The sequence below is a fragment of the Bubalus bubalis genome, chromosome 5, assembly GCF_019923935.1.
Source record: "Bubalus bubalis isolate 160015118507 breed Murrah chromosome 5, NDDB_SH_1, whole genome shotgun sequence".
Taxonomy (NCBI): Eukaryota; Metazoa; Chordata; class Mammalia; order Artiodactyla; family Bovidae; genus Bubalus; species Bubalus bubalis.
This window is the reverse complement of record NC_059161.1, coordinates 97703637-97724006: the sequence shown is the minus strand read 5'-3', so window position 1 is coordinate 97724006 and position 20370 is coordinate 97703637. Positions and strand designations below refer to the sequence as shown.

Sequence of the window (20370 nt, the reverse complement as noted above, 5' to 3'; positions counted from 1 at the left end):
CCTTCAGAATGGATCTCCTTGCAGTCCAAGGGACTCTCAAGAGTCTTCTCCAACACCACAGTTCAAAAACATCAATTCTTTGGCGCTCAGCTTTCTTCACAGTCCAACTCTCACATCCATACATGACCACAGGAAAAACCATAGCCTTGACTAGACGAACCTTTGTTGGCAAAGTAATGTCTCTGCTTTTCAATATGCTCTCTAGGTTGGTCATAACTTTTCTTCCAAGGAGTAAGTGTCTTTTAATTTCATGGCTGCAGTCACCATCTGCAGTGATTTTGGAGCCCCCCCCCCAAAAAAAGTCTGACACTGTTTCCACTGTTTCCCCATCTATTTCCCATGAAGTGATAGGACCAGATGCCATGATCTTCATTTTCTGAATGTTAAGTTTTAAGCCAACTTTTTCATCTCCTCTTTCACTTTCATCAAGATGCTTTTGAGTTCCTCTTCACTTTATGCCATAAGGGTGGTGTCATCTGCATATCTGAGGTTATTGATATTTCTCCCGGGAATCTTGATTCCAGCTTGTGTTTCTTCCAGCCCATAATGTCCCTTAATATATCCTTTCTTTTATATAATACAGAGGCATTTGGCCCAATGCAGGCCCTCCTCTCTCATCTAACTGTACTGGATACTGAAACAGTCTTCCAATTGGTCTCCCTACTTTTAGCCTGAGAAAGTAACCCATTTGTATATACCACCACCACAGAGATGGCTCCATGGCACAGATTAAGTTACATCTTTGCTTACAAACTATCTCGTGCTTCTCACTGCCTTCAAAAACCAGACTTTCAAACCGGTCTAAAAAGTTCTTGCTAGGTTGGGCCTGAACTCATTTTCAAGGCTCCAGGCACCATCACATCCATGCCCTCTACCCACCTCCAGTGCATACACCAGGCCCTCTCACAACAAGGGCCTGAGTGACAAAGAACAAGAGGAAAAGGGGAGGCACTGCAGCCAGAGAGACCTGGATTCAAACCCTCACTCTTTCGCTGACTGGGTATGAAACTTATGCCTAGTCATCTAAACACGATGAATCCCACTTTTCTCTGGAGAAAAAAATACCTACTTTGCATTTTTTACAAATACCTGTTGTAAAGAGACTGAAACAGTGTATCTAAAACATCCAGGATGATACTTTGATATACTATGCTGTGGATAAACAGTAGCTGTTAACATGAATTTTGCCAAATAGTTTCAGAGAGGCAGGAAGGAATTTGTAAAGACTGACAAAACCTGAATCTAGAATGTGACATTTGAGAGGCTTCCTACTGAATCAGGGACTTCCCTGTTGGCTCAGATGGTAAAGCATCTGTCTACAATGCGGGAGACCAGGGTTCAAGCCCTGGGTTGGGAAGATCCCCTTGGAAGGAAATGGCAATCCACTCCAGTACTATTGCCTGGAAAATCCCATGGACAGAGGAGCCTGGTAGGCTACAGTCTATGGGGTCACAAAGAGTCGGAGACGACTGAGCGACTTCACTTTCACTTTCACTACTGAATCAGAAGACAGAACTAATCAGAGCAAGTAACAGGTTAGACATCCCTGGTGGTACAGTGGGTAAGAATCTGCCTGCCAATGTAGATGACATGGGTTTGATCCCTGGCCTGGGAAGATTCTGCATGTCTAGGAGCAACTAAGCCTATGAGCCCCAACTACTGAAGCCCGTACACCTAGACCCTGTGCTCTGCAACAAGAGAGACCACAGAAATAAGAAGCCCAAGCATCTCAAGAAAGAGTAGCCCCCACTTGCAGCAACTAGAGAAAGTCCATGCAGCAATGAAGATGCAGTGCAACCAAAAATTTAAAAATTATTCAAAAAATGAAATAACAGTTAATGCATTGGAATGTTCTGGAACCCGCATTTCCATTTTTGAGCTGCAATAAGGTCCGGCACAGAAAGGCTGCAGACTTGAACCCATTTCAGAGTTGCTATAGTCCATGGGGTTGCAAAGAGTCGGACACGACTGAGCGACTTTCACTTTCTTTTACTGAATCCAGCAGCCATGAAATGCATGAATTTCCCCAAACAGAAAGAACATTCTTCAGTCAAGTGCCTAGCAGTGCCCTGAACTGGCAGATGTGCCTTCTTTCCTTCAAGCTGTTCAGAAGTTAATGTCCACAGAAGAAGGCTCTAGGTGGCAAGAAGTATCTGTGACCTTTGACCTTTCACTTGGTACTCAGTGGCCCTCTGGTGAGGGTCTGCCTTGTTCAGGGACCTGTGCCCACATCTGGGCTCCAGAAGTCTCCAGATTGGATTCAGAAGACCTGGCTCCATGTCCTGTGAGTCACTGCTCAATGGCTCTCTCCTCTCATCTCTAAAAGCTAACAGTGGTCGTTTTCTGCCTGGTCCACAGTGACCACGTCTGTCATTGAGCAGAGATGGTTACCATTCGCACAGACCACATTCTGTTGGAATTATTTATGAGAGGGTCAGGTCTCCCAGGGGACTACAGGCTCTTCGAGGCTAAAGCTTCTGTTTTGTTCACTGATGAGTCTCCAGCACTTAACCAAGTTGAGGTTCAACAAATATTGAATAATTAAGAGACACTTAAAAACGTGCTGAGAATTTGTCATGAATCACCCAGCTTCATGTCACCGTCAGACTCTCTAAAGTGGGTTTTATTACTAACAACAGGTGAGGCTCAGATGTACCCAGCATCTGACAGCTCATAGATAGTGCAGTCAGAACTCAAACCCAGGTCTGTTTCACTCCAAAGCCTCTACCCTTTTTCTGGACCACACTGTCTCTCCAGCCACAGTGACAACCTCAGCTATTTAACACCAATGCCAAGTCTAGTCGACCTGGTTGGGGGCTATTTCTCAGAGGGTGCCACAGAGCAGGAGGCCATGCATTTAATCATGTCCCACCTATCAGCCGTTCCGAAAAGTGAAAGGATAGGCTACCAGGTGTAAGAACCCTCTTAAGGCCACTGCTCTGTAATGGTAAAGCCAGCTGGCGATATGGGGAGGAGCAGCTGCCTTCATCAAATGAGGGAAAGGAGAGCTCTCAGAACACAAAAATTAATCATCTGTTATATAAAAATCAAACCGTCGCTGCTAAAATATTTTCTATTGAAAACCCCACCTGAATGGGGGTGGGAGTGGGGTTCCCTCAGCAGGAGTGAGCACAGTATCAGGATATTTTTCAGGACCAGGCAGATGAGAACCCTGTAGCCTTGGACAGTAAGCCCACTGCAGGCACCCTGTGAGCCTAGGAGATGCGAAGGCCATGATCTCTAAGACCCCAGCTACCTCGATGGTTCTCTGACTATGAGAGTGTATAAGGACACACACAGACGTCATCGCACACCAGAAACCTGGTTGCTAAAATGTAAGAGAAAGAGCATGGGCTCTGGCTTGCTAACCCAGCTCTATTTCCTACTTATGAGATCTTGGCAAATAGCATCAGATCTCTGAGCTTCGGTTTCTTTATCTATAATGTGAAAACGCATGTCCTCTGACTTCCAGGGTGTTTGGGAACTGAGACTGCATCCTGTACAGCTCCTGGCATGGAGTCAGGGCTCAGTCAACAGACTGCTGTCATTATGATCTTGGCTTGGCCCCTTGGTGGCTGTGTGACCCGGGACAAGTCGTGTGACTTCTCCAAGCCTTGGTTTTCTTACCTTTAAAAAGTATGATTTAGATAAAGAAGAGGTTTGTGGAGGCTCTGCCAGCTGTATCCCAAAGTGGTAGAAGCATAAACCAAAAGTGAAATGGAGACTCTGGGTGGAGGAAGAAGGCTGAAATGCTGACATGCAGGAGCCTGGAAATATCTAAGTTCTTTCTGTTGGCCCTCACCGCACTGTTTCTCCCAGTCACTTTTCCTCAGCTGCCTGTCTTCACGCCTAAAATGTTGTTGTTGTTGTTCAGAGTACGTCATGACTGACTCTGCAACCCCATGGACTGTAGCACACCAGGCTTCCCTGTCATTCATTATCTCCCAGAATTTGCTCAAACTCATGTCCATTGAATCAGTGATGCTATCCAACCATCTCATCTTCTGTTGTCCCCTTCTCTTTCTTCCCTCGATCTTTCCCAGAATCAGGGTCTTTTCCAGTGAGGTGGCTATATGCATCAGGTGGCCAAAGTGTTGGAGCTTCAGCTTCAGCATCAGTCCTTCCGAGGAATAGTCAGGACTGATTTCCTTTAGGATGGACTGGTTGGCTCTCCTGGCTGTCCACTCCTAAAACAGACCATTCCTAAACCCTTTTCTCTTCTTGCCTTAGTCTTTTCTCTTAGGAGACAGTATCCTACCATCTGGGGTCTGCCAATAATCTCTAAGAGCAGGTAAACGACTCAAAAGGATTCATTTATCTCCATTTCCAAGGCCCTCTGTCCTGGCCCAGACCAGCCTGAGCCTCTGCTGAGACCTCGGACACAGCCTCCTAACTGGATTCCCAGTTCTACAGCTTGAGAAACTTTCCAGTATGTAGATCAAAGTAGGTCACTCCAGCTCAAAATTCCACAATGGTTTCCCACTACTGTTGGCTGCTGCTGCTGCTGCTAAGTCGCTTCAGTCATATCTGACTCTTTGTGACCCCATGGACTGCAGCCTACCAGGCTCCTCCGTCCATGGGAGTTTTACTGTCAGGATCAATTAAAATACAAAACAAAATGAAACTTCACATGCTGTGTTTAAGCCCATACAACCTGGCTGCAGTATCTCTCCAAGCTTACCTGATACCACTCAGCCCTCTGATCCACATCCCATGTGTGACCATATCACAGTTCCTTGAACTCCCGGCTCGTGTCTGTCCCAGGGCCTCTGCACATGCTTTCCCCTCTGCTGGGTCTATTTTCTCCCCAAACCTTTATCTAAACAACTTTCCACCCCTGCTGCAGCCATCTCAATGAGGTCCCTTATTTGTTTCCCTAGGGCACTCTCTTCTCTTCTGTACCACAGTGAATGTTTACCATTTACAAATGGCAACCCACCCCAGTATTCTTGCCTGGGAAATCCCGTGGACAGAGGAACCTGGCGGGCTACAGTCTGTGGGGTCACAAGGAGTCGAACATGACTTGGCGACTAAACAACAAAAACAAATTATATATTTAGATGTATATTGGATGGTTGAAATGAAACTTAAGAGTCTACATCACACTGTCTCAAGCAGGTCTGTAAACTCCAGAGGGTAAGAAGCATGGCTATTTAATACACCATGGACACCAATGCCTGCTCAGGACATGGCATGTCAAAGACAAACCAGCAAATGCTGGTCAAATGAGAACATGAACAGCTGTAGTGTCCAGATCTGCCTGCAACCACTCTGGACCTCCCGGCCAGCCTGCTGAAGGCGTCATGCAAAGGGCTCTGAAGCTCTTCTTAATAAGAAAGTCCTTGCTGCCTAGGATGCTGTAAAGAGACTGAACCAAGTCTTTTTCCCTCCTCCTCAGGTACTAGGTTGGCCGAAAAGTTCGTTCGGGTTTTCCATATCATCTTCCAGAAAAACCTGGACAAATTTTCTGGCCAACCCAGTATGTAGGCAGCTTCGCCTTCTGCTCAGCCTCACTAACTAGCCTGTGAGGATGTCAAAGGCAAGCACCAGGTCTGCTTCATACTTGCTCTGTATCTCCACCTTGGGAAAGCGCATGATCATTTGGGAATGCAATCACTGCTAGATGAAGAAAGGAAGGCAGGAAAGAGGGAGGGAGGAAGTGGGGGCGACATTTGCTTCTAGTCCTGGACACAGAATAGGTTAACTTACAGCAGCTGCCTGGGCCTGAACAAAAGGACTCTCCTCTTTAATAAGCATGAATGTCCTCAGACCAGGAAGACCAGGGCATGTGTCTCATAAATTATATTGTCTAACCGGAGAAGGCAATGGCACCCCACTCCAGTACTCTTGCCTGGAAAATCCCATGGGTGGAGGAGCATGGTGGGCTGCAGTCCATGGGGCTGTGAAGAGTCGGACACGACTGAACGACTTCACTTTCATTTTTCACTTTCATGCATTGGAGAAGGAAATGGCAACCCACTCCAGTGTTCTTGCCTGGAGAATCCCAGGGACGGGGGAGCCTGGTGGGCTGCCGTCTGTGGGGTCATACAGAGTTGGACACGACTGAAGTGACTTAGCAGCAGCAGCATAGTGTCTAACAGTGATTCTCATTTCTTTTCTCTGGGTTTCTTAATCCACTGTTGGGCAGCTCTGTTATTTTTCCACTTGGCTCATACTGTCACAACATCAGGGTGATCTGTCCTCTTATGCTTCAGCATCAACCAAAATGAAAAGATAAGATGCTCTCTGGAGACCTGAAGCACTGCAACACTGACTTGTCCTGTCTTGGGACAGGACATTGCTGCAAGCAATGCATATGGAGGTGTTTTTATTTTTTAAGTTTTGGATGTTGTGAGATTTTTTTCCATTGTCTTTTTAATGACTTTTCAAGAAAGCTTCCTGTGTTGATTTAAGATGCATACTTATATTAATAAGGGGAAGTTATAAATAATAAAGGGAAAGTTATATAAAGGGGAGGGGAGTTAATAAAGGGGAAATTATATTCCATATAATACAAATAGAAATAAAATATTTAATAGCATCAGAGCAAATAGTAAGACACTCTGGCATCATGGAGAGAAAACAGGATTTGGAGACCAAGTTTCCATCCTGACTCTGCCCTTAATAACTTTGGGCAAGTCAATCAAATTCTCTGAGGTTCAATTTCTTCATTTGTAAAGGTGAGATCAAAAGGCAAATTGTCTAAAGTTCTCGTGAGGTTCTTTCTCACATACAGAAAAAAGCTAAGCATGGTCCCCAAAACACAGTAGGCGTTCTCTAAATGTCTATTGAATGAACAGATAGAAAAAAAGTGTAATATCCAAAAAAGGGGGCTTGATCTTGGAAAAGAGGCATATGGCTAAAGAAGGAAGATCATGCGCTGTGGAGTGAGACAGATATAAATTCAAGTCCTAGCTTTCCTCTTAACATGCCTGAATCTCAACTCCCTCATCTACAATAGGGGGTGAAAATAAAAATAATCACCTTATGGAGTTACTGCAGGGCTTCAAGAAAGTATTTCAAGTCCTGTGTAAATGGTAATGGTGAATTATAGCTACTGGTATAATTCCCCTGGGCTTAGCAGGTGGCTCAGTGGTAAAAAATCTGCCTGACAATACTGAAGATGCAAGAGATATGGGTTTGATCCCTGGGTCAGGAAGATCCCCTGGAGAAGGAAGTGACGACCCACTCCAGTATTCTTGCCTGGGAAATCCCATGAACAGAGGAGCCTGGCAGGCTACAGTCCATGGGTTCGCAAACAGTTAGACACGACTTATCGACTAAACAACAAAAAATAATCCTCCTACTTCATTCAATACTTGGGGTCAGCAAGGTTACCTATCCCCAGACAGGAGCAGAAACATTGCCTTCAAATTATCCATCTCTGCATGTAGGGAAAGGCCAAGTCTTTCTGAAAACAGCTGCCATGTCTTATTATAAAACTTGCTTGGTGTCGGTGGTTTGTGTGCCTGTGTGTGTGTGAGAGACAGAAACACATCCAGTTCACAGGGGGCTCTGTCAACAGCGTGTCTCCATATGTATACATTTGTATACACAATTTGTAAAGTGCTTTTAGAATTTTTTCAAGGCAAAAGATAAACTAATATAAAATCATCAGCTGGATTGCATTAAATGGAGGGAAAAGCAAAAACGTACACAATACAGCCATTTGTTAAATTAAACACAATTATTTCTCCCGCTACTTAATTACAAACAGATATAAATACTCTGGATTCTGACATCTCAAATCTTCTTAAATTCTAGCTCTGCACTTCAGCATGTAATGAAGGGAGGGTCGTTTTCCAGACTGTGTGTTAAGCAAACCTGAGAGTTACAATTGTATACTGGGACCATAATGACTTCACTAAAACAAGACCTAAACTTTTAATTAAGCTGCCAAGACAAATTACAACTCATGGCCCACAGGTAACGACCACAGACAGCAGAGCCTCAATGCCAGGGACTCTCAGGGAGAGAGGGATTAATAGCAACATCGGGGTCAGTCTGTTTCTGCATTAAAGTAAGAAAAGGTATTCATTAAACAATCACTGTAGCTTGAAGGAAGACAGACAAGTCAGCAAGGCAGCAAGAGAAAGGTGGACTGGGAAAGCAGCAGGGGAGAGAACGTTAACCACGTCCATGCATGGACGCCTGGACTGGGCACTGTATATTCACTCTCTCCAATCGTCACAGCGGGGACCGCCAAGCACTATACTATTTCCCTTTCTAGACAAGGAAGATGAGGCTCAGAGAAGCGACGTGACAGACTACGTTCGCAGAGCTAACATGGATCAGTGGGAGAAGGAAGGAAGAGAAAGCAGAGCTCAGGAGGTATTTGTTTTCATAGCTAAGTTGACAGACTGCCCACCAGAATCAGGATCATCTGGGCTCTGCCTCAAGCCTACTAGGGGAAGGCCCAGGAATCTGAATTTTAGACTCACTTCCCAGGTGTCTGCTTTGCACAACAATATTTGAGACCCCCTCCATGAGATACTGTAACCCCTTGTTACTCAAAATGTGGGCCACAGATGAGCAGGATCTCACTGGGCACTGCACCCCAATGCTTATCGCAGCACCATTTACAACAGGCAGGACATGGAAGCAACACAAATGTCCATCCACAGAGGAATGGATACAGAAGATGTGCTATATATACACAATGGAGTATTACCCAGCCACAAAAAGAACAAAGTTGGGTCATCTGTAGAGATGTGAATGGACCTAGAGTCAGTCATACAGAGTGAGGTAAGGTAGAAAGAGAAAAACAAGTATCATATATTAACGCATATAGGTGGAATCTAGAAAAACGTGCAGATGCATCTATTGCCAGGACCTCCCAGATGGCGCTAGTGATAAAGAACCCACCTGCCAATGCAGGAGACATAAGAGATGTGGGTTTGATCCTTGCGTCAGGGAGATTCGCTGGAGGAGGGCATGGCAACCCACTCCAGTATTCTTGCCTGAAAAATCCCTATGGACAGAGGAGCCTGGTGGGGGAGAGTCCATACAGTCACAGAGTCAGACACGACTGACGCAACTTATCACATACAGACCTATTTCCAGAGCAGAAACAGAGACACAGACATAGAAAAAGGACATGTAGACACAGTATGGGGGAGGGGAGCGTGGGACAGAGTGAGAGAGTAGCAGTGACATAGATACACTGCCATGTGTAAAACAGATCGCTGGTGGGACCCTGCTGTGTGACACAGGGAGCTCAGCGCGCTGCCCTGCGACGACTGAGATGGGTGGGGTGGGGTGGGGTGGGAGGAGGCTCAGGAGGGAGAGGATCTATGTGTACAGGCAGGGGATGCACTTTGTTGTACAGTAGAAACTAACACAGCACTGTAAAGCAATTATACTTCAATTAAACAACAATAAAAGGCAGACTTTAAACATCCACCCAGACTGACTGAAGCAGAATCTGCATTTTAACAAGACGCCAGGTGGTTCCACAAAACTCTGAGAAGCATGGTACCACCTATCTGCTCTGAAAGGCATCACAGGGTTAAGGAAGGTGAAGAAATTTCATCATTTAGGTGAGAATGGGAGAACCAGAGGGAAAAGCAGGACCGTCTCCTTAATTATGGCAAAAGAGGTCAGCAAGCTCTGACAAGCCAAGAGTTGGCAAAGGTACCTACCTGTATGACATTTTATTTCTCTGAGAGGCACTTCCTAATTAAAAGTAGTTTTCTTTGGGGTTTGTATTAATATCCTTTCATATTTGTGCTCAGTTATTAAAAATATAGAATCCTGATTGGAGGAGACCTTAGTTCTGAGCAAGCATGATGCTGCGCCTAAGAGGAATCAGGCTATGAGACTATGAAGCCATAACTCAGGGACCACTAATGACTTGAAAATCATGTCTCTGATCTGAAGCTACCGAGTCCAGAAAGAGAAAAGAAACAGGGTCTGGAGCCGGGGAGACCCTGCCCAGCGTCAGCCTAATTGATGGTGAGGACCACGGCTGACCACGACCAACTCTCCCATGATGGGGAAAGGGGTGCTGAGAGGCTTTGGGTCACCACTAACCACCAGGCTGGAGCCTCCAAATTCCAGAACCTCAGGGAACCAGGAGCTGGAATTTGTGCAGGGCCAAAACTGGCTGGATGGCATCACTGACGCGATGGACGTGAGTCTGAGTGAACTCCGGGAGTTGGTGATGGACAGGGAGGCCTGGTGTGCTGCGATTCATGGGGTCGCAAAGAGTCGGAAACGACTGAGCGACTGAACTGAACTGAACTGAAAACACAAATTAGTGGTGGGGATTCAGAAGTGAGCACAGTTTCCACTTCACCTCAAAAGAAGGCATTAACGGAGGAAACCGACAACACAGCAGCTGCCAAAACTGGGCAACTACCAATGGGGGCCTGAGGGAAGCCCACCCCAACTCCCTCATGCACTGAGTGACGCCGTGTGGGCTGGGCCGAGGGCTGGGGCAAGGAGAAGATTACGTCCAAGTCCCTGCCCTCAGGGTACCCAGCGACCAGCAGCTAGGGCAGACACGTGGGAAAACAAGGACAGCACAAAGTCTTATTTCTTACCCCAGGGCTCACGCAACACAGCCCCACTTCCCTCGTTTTGCCAAGAGGGTAGAATGTTGAGCCTGCAGTCACAGTCGAATCTTATACATTGTTCACTGTATTTAATGGGAAGGTATTCACTGCCTTGATGCTAAGGGCAAAATTGCAAGTAAGAGGAAAATGGCCTGAAAGTGCTACTGCTGTTAAGATGGAAGTACCAGGGTCTTGCAAGAGTTTTAGGGACTAAGGACCAGATTTGGAGATTTTTATTCAAATTCCATTTCCCATATCAGATAGACTCTCAGCCAAGGACTGAGAGCTTTGAAGAGAACTCAAAACTTCACGGAAGTTTTCATTCAGCAGAAAATGCAACACCAAGCGTTCTGGTTAGCAGAGTTTTGTCTTCTGGAAGTTTTATTTTCCTGTAGGGGATTTTTATCTCCAGGCTGTGTCAGTGAGCTTCTATATGAACTCAGATAAAATGTTTTCTGACCTGAACCAGAGACCATCGTATCCTACATCACATCATGGTGGTTTGAGGAGGAGACAAATTCTTTGCAGCATGTGGGTACAGAAGAGAAATGCTTTAAAACAGGATGTCAGGCTCCTAGGACACCCCCAGGCTTTTGGGGTGGCCAAGGGGCTCGCTCTGAACAAGAGCTCTTCCACTGCAAGGGACATGACGGGGCTGAGAGCTCACTCAAATCATGGGGGCTCACTGTCCACCAGAGTGCAGGGCATCTCAGTATCTCAGTTCTCAACAGAAACCCCATCTGACTGAGCACACTGTTTATCCAGCCCTTTGCACGGCTATTCCCACCCTCTCTCCAAGCCTTTATCTACCTTTTTTTTTTTCTCATCTGCCAGGGGTTATTGGCTCTAAAAGCAAAATAATCAAGCAAACAAAATCACACATAAAAAAAAATCCAAATAATACATCAGTGATTTGAACCAAGATAGATTATGAGGACGGATACAGGTGTTGGAGGGAAGTGACAAGAATTCCTGTCTCCTTGTCAGTTTCACCCTTGGGTGTTTAACTGAAGCAGCTGGTCTGCACACCAGGCCACAGACCAAAGAGAAAGGTGGTGGGCAGCAGTACTGGGCACCCGCACGGCCTTACAGCTCCTCCTGCCACTCCCTTCATTTCCCCGCATCTCACTCCTACCCTTTGTTCAGCAAGCCTGGTCCAGATGGCCTCATGCTGGATCCAGCTGGCCTCTGCAGTCCTGGACAGTATACATCCCGCTGTCAAGCTTCAACCCCTAAGACCCCCGCTGTCCCCTCATCCAGAGAGACAATACCCCACGTGCCCCAGAGCGGTGGAGGTTCCTTACCGATGGCAGTAGTGAGAAAGGAAACCACTTCAGACTCCTTCCCGTCATTATAGAAAGCCAGGTGCCAGATTCCTGACTCCAAATACTGGATGAAGCCGGTCTCGTGGCTAGAAGGGGGGACGGCTCCCCGAGACTGGCGCTGGGGTCCCTCCAGGCTCCGTGCCTCCTGGGTCAGGAGCCTCCTTCCATCCAGCAGCTCCACAAAGTCAAACTGAAGCACAAAGAGAGCATAATTAGCAGTGGACCTGCTTTACCACCATTCTAAGTTCTTCAGGCTTCTCCCAGGGAGGACGCAGGAAAACAAGAGAGGCCAAAACGATGTGGAGGTTGACCAACCCACTCCAACTCCTTCCCAGACCCCATTTTGCAAGGTGGGAATCTCCTGATCCACTGGTGAGGGCAGCAGAATTAGTAGATTATTTTTAAGTGCAGGTTGGCTGTAATTGGGGGTGTGGAGAGTCTTCCTCTGGCTGACTCTACACCTCTACATCAATCAGGACAGCCATGCTTTTTTTTTTTTTTTTTAGCTATGCTTTTCTGATGGGCACGTGACTAGAAACCCAGTCACTTTATGACTGAACTCCTCCAACTCCACGCAGGGGATGGCGGAAGGGAATCCTGGGGATCTAGGATGGGGCCCAGAGCACTCACTGGGTGTGCCTTAAATGTCAGTCAAGTGCAAAGGAAAATTTGATTTGTATCTATCTTCCCTTTGTCAACGATCCTTTCTCAGTGCTCCAGTTTCAGGGAGCGGTTTTAGGGGAACTAAACTGGATTAGCACAAAACTCCATCAATAATTACATGCTGTGTCAAATAATACAATTTCCAATTGATCCAAGCCGCTGGCATGAGAAACTCGAGGGAAGATAGTCACGTGGTGCTAACAACAGGTAGGTGGTGAAGTCCTACTGGCGAGCAAACCAAGCAACTGTCTACCTATCTATCTTTTAAGGAAAAAAAAAAAAAAAAAAGGGTATTTATCCTGTCTCATGTGACAATGTCTAGGGACAGGAAACCCAGGACCAGTAAATAAAGAAATTAGGGGTCCAGGCTCTCTCTACTATTCTGCAACTCCATCCTTAGCAAATGTCTCTATCTAGCTTTTACCTAGAAATTAAGTACCTGCTGGGGGTCACAAAGGCTACATTTGGCCAGGGAATGTCTGACGGATGCCTGTGACTCATGTTACTCCAAGCCCATGGCAGGGAGGACCTCACACAAGTCTGCTTGTCACCCATCATGACTGGCAAAGTGTCAGTCATCCTGCTTGAGTTTTAAAGTTTTTCTGGTGCACCTGTGTCCGGGCAAATGTGAAACCCTGAAGGAGAGAAGGGATGCAAGAGATGAGGAGAGGAATCTTTATTCTGAGCCAGGTCCTGCACTAGCTGTCTTCTAGATGTGGTCCTCCACTGTTTACAGCAGCCCTGAGCAGTGGGCATTGTTATCGGCATCTGCTAGACTAGGAAACTTGTTCCAAGAGGATGTTACAGGCTCGAGGTTACACAGCTGATAACGAGAGGATTCAAACCCAGGTCCGTTTGACTCCAATGTGCATGCTGTGCTCTCTGGATTGCATTTCCTGGATAATTTAACTTAGGAGACTGGGTACTAGTAAAAAGGCTATTGAGAGATTCCCTAGAATTCCTTCCTCTTAAAAAGCTCCAAGGATACAGCCCTACTCATCTGAAAGGCAGGGTCTGAGAGAGGGCAAATGGATGAATGGACTATAAAATATGTGAAACTCCCTCCAAGCTCAGGGATCCAGGTTTCAGCATCAGGTTTCTTGACTTTGGTTAAGATTTGAGGTGGGAGCCCTGGAGAGGAGAAGGGTACATAGGGTTCTGGTTTACCTGTGTGTGTGATGGAGGAAGGCCCTTTCTGCCATAAATGCCAACCAGAGCCGCCTTTCCCAGAGATACATTGAATTTCAGATGCACAGGATGGTCTATGAACACCTGAGATCTCCAGAAAGTGCCAGGAGGAATCTTCTGGGAAGCCCGTCTCCCCACGTCGATTTCTCCAGAGTCTATAAAACTGTCCTCTGGAAAGAAACTACTGGGCTTTCCTACCAAGACACAGGGAAGGGAAGACAAAAACATCACCATTAGCCACAAGTGGAACCAGGGATCAGAGTATCTGAAGGAGCAGGGCTCTCCTCTGCCTCCCACCTCTTCCCTGCAACATTCCAGGGCCAGCCCACTCCCTGCCCTAGACTCCCCCATTGAGGAGTTAGTATGTCCAGAACTTTTTTTTCCCCAACGACGCTCAAATTGTTCTGCTAAAAATATGCATTCTTCCAAAGCAGAATGGGTCCTCTCCAAGGGCCATCTGTTTACTGCATAATTCTAGAGCTTGTTAAGATATATTTTGATCCTAAAAATAATCACTTGCAGTCACATGAGAATAACTCTGCGTGTCTGAGCACCCACGTGTGTGTAAAAGCATGCATGCTAAAAAAGAAAAGATAGAGGGAATGAGGTGCTGTTAATTTTTCAACTTAGAATGGTTTCCCTGGCAGTGGGAAGCATGACCTGAGCGGAGTCAGGTATTTTTCAAGTTCACTAGGATCTGAGAGACCAATTCTGGGGCTCAGACATGTGGATGAGGGGTTGTATTGGGAGCAGGGGTAAGGATGGGGGTGGATGAGGAAGAGGGTACATCTGAACAGAGAAAACACTTCTGAAAAATGCTTCTTTGTCTGGGATGTAGGGCAATGAGTATCATTGTGCTGAAGGTGGGTAAAGCTGGGGAGATTTCTCAAGTTTAGGCACAAAACTTTTGACATACTTGGATTTCAACTCAGGCTGCCAACCCTGCAGGCTACAGGAGTGGGGGCTGGTTGAGAATAAGATCTCTCGCCCAATTCTGTCACCAATCAGGAGAGTGACAGCTTTCTGGGGGCACCTCAAGTTCCAGGAAGGAAGGCTGCTTATCAAACTTCCTCTACATAGTAATTAAACACACTCACAAGTGAAAAATATAAACCCTAACTTCCTGCCAGACATCGGCCCTCCGAGGAGTTGGCAGGGGGCGGGAGGAGAGAACAGGGGCATTAGAAGACCACCCTTAGGACACGAACAAGCCAAAATCAAGTCAACAGGCTCCATCTTATTTGTCATCAGAAAGCACCCCCTGGGCATCCTAGTTTCAAGGTTTGTTGTGTTGCTAGAGATGCTGGAAGAGGCACTTTCAAGACCAAGAATCCATCTGTAAAGAAAACACATTTGTGGGAACTTTTTATAAAAAGCATTTGGGGAATAAGAAATTAAAGTGTCTTTTTTTCCTCCCCCAGCTTTGTAAGATTCCTTACAAAGCACATTTGATGCTGAAATGGAGCTTGGCAGGGCATCGTTGTAGTCATAAAATATTTTACTGTTTTAAATAATAAAATTCAATTTATATGTTAAACTTCTCCATATGTTATCATTCCCTTATAAACTCCTAGGCAGAAACATCAGGTTTTTAGCTTCAAACCGTTAAATGTTATTTTAATTAAAAATATGCCAACAGAAAAGTTAAAACGCACACTCTCAATAAAAGTACCACTAGTATTCTGTCATTAGCATGGGAAAGAGCTTGCATTTAATTCCTTTATGGAAGGAATGTGCCCCAGACTTTTACCTTGAAAATGCAGACACATGCAAACCACGACACTATGGTTCAAAGTTCGAAGACAGAAGCCAAATTCACAAAGCATTAAGATGGAAGAGAATCATTTTCACATTCTTCCTTATCTGACTTTGGGGTTCCTAATTCCACAATCCTTTTATAGTCCAGGTAGAAAAACAGTTTACCTTTCAGCCTATAATTCTGTTAGGGAAGCAGAACTAAGAGGGAGTTATGGCACAAAAGCAGGATGAGTTCTGAGCTTTTTACTCCCAGAAACTGCATAAAAATAAGCCGGAGACTTCTAATTCCAAGACCTCATCTCCTTTGTGAGTGGGTGGGAGTCAGAGCTGATGGGATTTGAGAATTGTCTGCATTCAAATAATTCCTATGTCTGAGAATAAATAATGAAAACTTCTCCCACTTTTTGGCATGCTGTTGGAGAGCCCTGTAGTGTTCATTTCCCCTCCAGTGAGCATGTTTTTCAGAGACAGCTATTGAATTAGCCAAGCTTTTAGTTTCACAGGGCAGAGGTCAAGTCCAGAGACTCTCCAGAGGTCTGCAGGCCCAAGAGGCATACATAAATTGGCTCTTACCCCCAGAGGAGTGGCAAAAAGGGAATAGTCTTTTCTAGCACTCAACTATTTCGCAAAAGCTGGCCAAAATGGGAACCAAAAAAAATTACAAAATTTATATTTGGTGTGTATACCATGATATAAAAACAGTAAATTCTGGTCTAGGGCACAGCACCCCACCAGGACCCTGACTTTCTTGGCTGAAAGAATTAGGAATTAGGAGTCTTGAGCTTATTTTCATGCAGTTTCTATAATGGAGCTTGGATCTGGAGCTTAGGTTCAAAAGTGAGGCTTGTCCTAGAAGTCACCCTGTCCAGATCCTAAGGGAAGGGGCCATGGCCCTAGTCTTTTAAGGAAAAATTTGAGAGGGGAAAGACCGTGCCCATCTTGGAATTTAACCTTTATCATTCTTTCCCATCAGTTCCCAGTGGTCCCCACATTGACTAGGGATGAGATGAAAGTTTCTAGGAGGAGGAACCTGGAGCCTGCCGAGTACCTGTGGCTGGAGGGAAAGAGGCGTGACACTGGCTAAGTCAGTGAAACCACCTTCATCCTTTTCTGTCTTTCAGAAACCCTTACTGTCTTTCTCTCTCCAGATCTTATAACCTAAGAGTCTTCAGTCTTAATTCTGAGCACCAGTATGTGAGCACCAGGATAGAAAATATTCTACGACATGGCAATACCCACCAGTGGTGGAGTAGGGAGAGGGGGCGGAGGGTAGAGGCAGGTGGAGGTGAAAAGTCCTGTGTATATAACCTTTTTATCCGTACCTACATTCTGGAACACAATAATAATAACAAATATCAGTAGTAGCAATAGCAGTAAAGATAGAGGTAGCAGTACTAATGGTATTATCTATCATTCATTAAATTCCAACTATGTACTGGGCATTTTTACATATATTGGTACACTTAATCCTCACATTATTAAAATGTATATATTGAGGCTCAGAATGCGAAAGAAACCATTCAGAGATGAAGCCATTTGGGGTGCCTCTTTATTTATTAGAATATGGCTTCTCAGAACATCAAATTGATAAATTATTAATTAAAACTCTTCAAAGGTCTTTTCAATGGTAGCAGAGTGCATTAACCCTCTTTAAGAGTAAAGATCTGATTTAATTCACAGTCCTAGAAGGCTAGATACCAAGGCTAGACCAGGAAGATCCAAGGCCCACTGGAGCACTTTCTGCCATCCTGGGATACAAAAAATTGACAGTTTTTATGAACTAGGATCCACACATAGACCCCAAAGTTAAAGGGAAACAGTATCTCAAAACATTCCTAAGGACACTATACAATGAGTGAGTGCCCCAGAGGCTTAACAAAATACAAAGAGCTTAACTCAGAATTAGGGACCCCCGACAGCACAAGCTTCACAAGGCAGATTCTACTGATTCTACTGGTAACCGTCCTTTTCTTTACAAAGACATACAGATTCAGGCTTCCCAGAGCAATGTTCTGGAAATAAACAATCGTGTCTAAAAGAATTTTCTCAACAAATTGCTGAAATGATTGGCTAGCTCAGTCAAAAATAAGGGAGAGTTGGAAGAACTAAGATCCCATGCACTTCCCAAATTCACAGTCTTTATTTTCTTGAACTGAGATTTATCCATATGGGGTCTAAATTCCTAATCAACGAACATTCTCCCCGTCCCTCTACCTTTTTTGGTTCTTTTCAATGCAATAACTCGCACAAAGAATTCTTTAGTTTCCTTAGCAACTGTTTGAAATTTATTTGGTTATCAAAATAAGCTGAGAGCCCAGCTGAGCCTGTATGTAGCAATTTGCATGGTTCAAACTGATGGGCAATTTTGATTTCATTGCAGAAAGAAGAAAATGCTAACCTAGCCCACCAATTAAACCATCAGAAATGCTTGTTTATTCAATGCTTTTCCCCCTTTCTCCATTAATGCATAACATAAGTTCTTGTGGTTTTACTTTGGAAAGCTGCTGTATTTGGTTTCCATCCCATGACAGCTCTGGAATGGTTATTGCCACTTTGAAAGTACAGAATACATTGCAGTTTGATGTTATTCTCAGAGACATGATGAGCCTTTAAAATACTGGGTTCATCATATACTTCATTTGTATAATTAAAAAATACACACCCTTTAAAAATATTCAAGAATGCCCCAAACTCTGTAGAATCTTTGAGGAAAGAATATTAGTTAGTCTGGAATTCTGAGATTTCTAATGACAGACATGGAATGGCTTGGGATTTAAATGAATAAGAAGAAAAGGAACTCACATTTATTGAATACTTCCTCATAACCAGTCTTTGGAAAGAAAGGTATGAGCCATCCTTGTTCCACAGATGAGGAAACTAAAGCCAAAGGAAATGGAGTGGCAGAGCCAATAAATGGCTGGACCAGGACGCAAACCCTGGACTGTCTGGCTCCATGGCCCATCTGTCCTCTTCCTACCACACTGCTTCCCCTATCACTGTGCAATGCGGCTCTACTCTTCATTCTGGAATCAGCTCTCTTCTCTGATACCCTCAGAAAGGACAGGAAATGTGTGCTCACATCAGGGTTAGAAGCTTTCCCCCTTGAGATATGTCTAAGGAACTAGATTTTTAACATCACAGTTAAAAACATAAACCAAGTAGACACTGCTTTGACCAAGGCAAAGGAAATTAAGAACCCTGTGACAGTTTCACATAAACTCTGGGAAGCTTTGTCCTCTGTTTCTCCAGACGGATGTATTTTTTTATCACAGTAATTGCTTTTGACGCTGACCACTTTACAGCATCACACTGCATTTTGGGGGTTTGTAAACAGGATTTCCAATTGCATTAGTAATGACAGATAATCCCTTTAAGCAAAAATATTCCAATGAGAGTAAACCAATAAACTGGTGCAATTTTATCTCTTATCTGCACCTCCTGCTCCTTAGGAAAAACAAAGCAAAATCCAAGCAATCCGCAAACTAATTTCATTAGAGTGGGAGATTTTAGATAGACCCAGGTCCTGTTTAAAGAAAGTGTGATAGAGATCATACAGAAAACTCACATTTTTCTAAATGAGATCTTTGAGGGTTACACATATCTTAAATCTGCATTGGTTGATACTAATCTAAAGACAGTTGTCATTTACGTATTCACGTATGGCATCTGACATTGTAAGCTGACATGGGAATCACAAGGCAACAGGCAGGACCATGGACAGAGCCAACCTGAAAAAACTTCTAAAGAAGAATCTGGTTAATCATGTGATGATGCTATTACTAATTTCACATGTAGAGCTTGTGAATTAGAATGGACTTTAGAGATGTAATCTCCTTTTAATGAGGAGGAATATGAAGCCGAGAAAGTCTTTCAAGGGATTTGCTTAAGGGCATCACGAGTGGCAGCAGCTGAACTTGAACTCAGGGTTCTAGATTCCTAACCCAGAGTTCTTCCCATGACCCCATCCATGCTCCCTCCATATCCTATTAAGGTGCAAAGCGAGTGTAAGTTATTCAATGTCTTAAGTCTTAAAATCTTTATAAAGGAGAAGACTGGCTTTGCCCATCAAAATAGCAGGCAGAGGTTCTGATTTGGCTCTGTGGAAACGCCCTCAGTTTCCTTAAAAATGGTCATTGGTCAAGAGTTGATTTTGGACTTCAAGACCATTCAGAGGTCATGAATAACTGCTGTGACTAGCCATATGCTACTCTGTTAACCACACTGATCACTAGAAGAAAAACTCTTAAAAGGACAGGGAAGCTCCGAAGCCATGACCCAAAGTTAGTTGAGATAAGAGGAAAGGCAGTGAAGGCTGGGGGCAGCTGTAACCACTTTGCTGACTAGGGTAACACCAGAAAAAAAAAAAAGTGGTCACATGAGAAGGGATGGTCACATTCCCTAGAATGACAACCAGCCTGGCTCATGAGCTCAGACCTCCTCGCTGGTACCAGTTCTTGTGGGTCTGCCACTCCTGGCTGACAGTGACAGAATTTACCAATAAGTTGGTGGCATGTTAGAAAGACCCCTAAGAAATTCAAAAAATGGGTCTATGGATGTCCCATTCAAGAATGCCAAACCCCAAATGTCACCACCACTTCCATCATTAATACAGAAACATCTGTGTCTCATTGTACAATGGGGTTCCTTATTCACATCTCCTTCAAGGTCTTATAACTATGAGGTGAGTCAGGTAGGGCAACTTATGGAGACAGCAAGAGCCCTGTGGACCACAGACCTGGGCCACGTCCCAAATTCCACTGGCAGTGTGACTCTGGCCAAGTCACTTAATCTATGTGGTCCTTAGCTTTTGCATCTAAAATGGCTGTAAACAATTATACTTACTTCACAGGATCTCTGTGAGGATTAAACGTGAAATGCTC

The 20370-nt window shown here is 44.7% G+C and overlaps 1 protein-coding gene across 9 annotated transcripts in view; it reads right to left on the bottom strand.

Annotated features, from left to right (window-relative positions):
- Nucleotides 1-20370, bottom strand: part of TENM4 (teneurin transmembrane protein 4) — a 1425092-nt gene that overhangs the window by 196532 nt on the left and 1208190 nt on the right. For all 9 annotated transcript variants that reach the window (XM_044944048.2, XM_045165964.1, XM_045165965.1 and 6 more), the window contains 2 exons: nucleotides 13712-13926; nucleotides 11861-12071 (listed from right to left, as the gene is read on the bottom strand). In XM_044944048.2, coding sequence (XP_044799983.2) covers nucleotides 11861-12071; nucleotides 13712-13926 — 426 coding nt within the window. The remainder of the gene's footprint in view (nucleotides 1-11860; nucleotides 12072-13711; nucleotides 13927-20370) is intronic.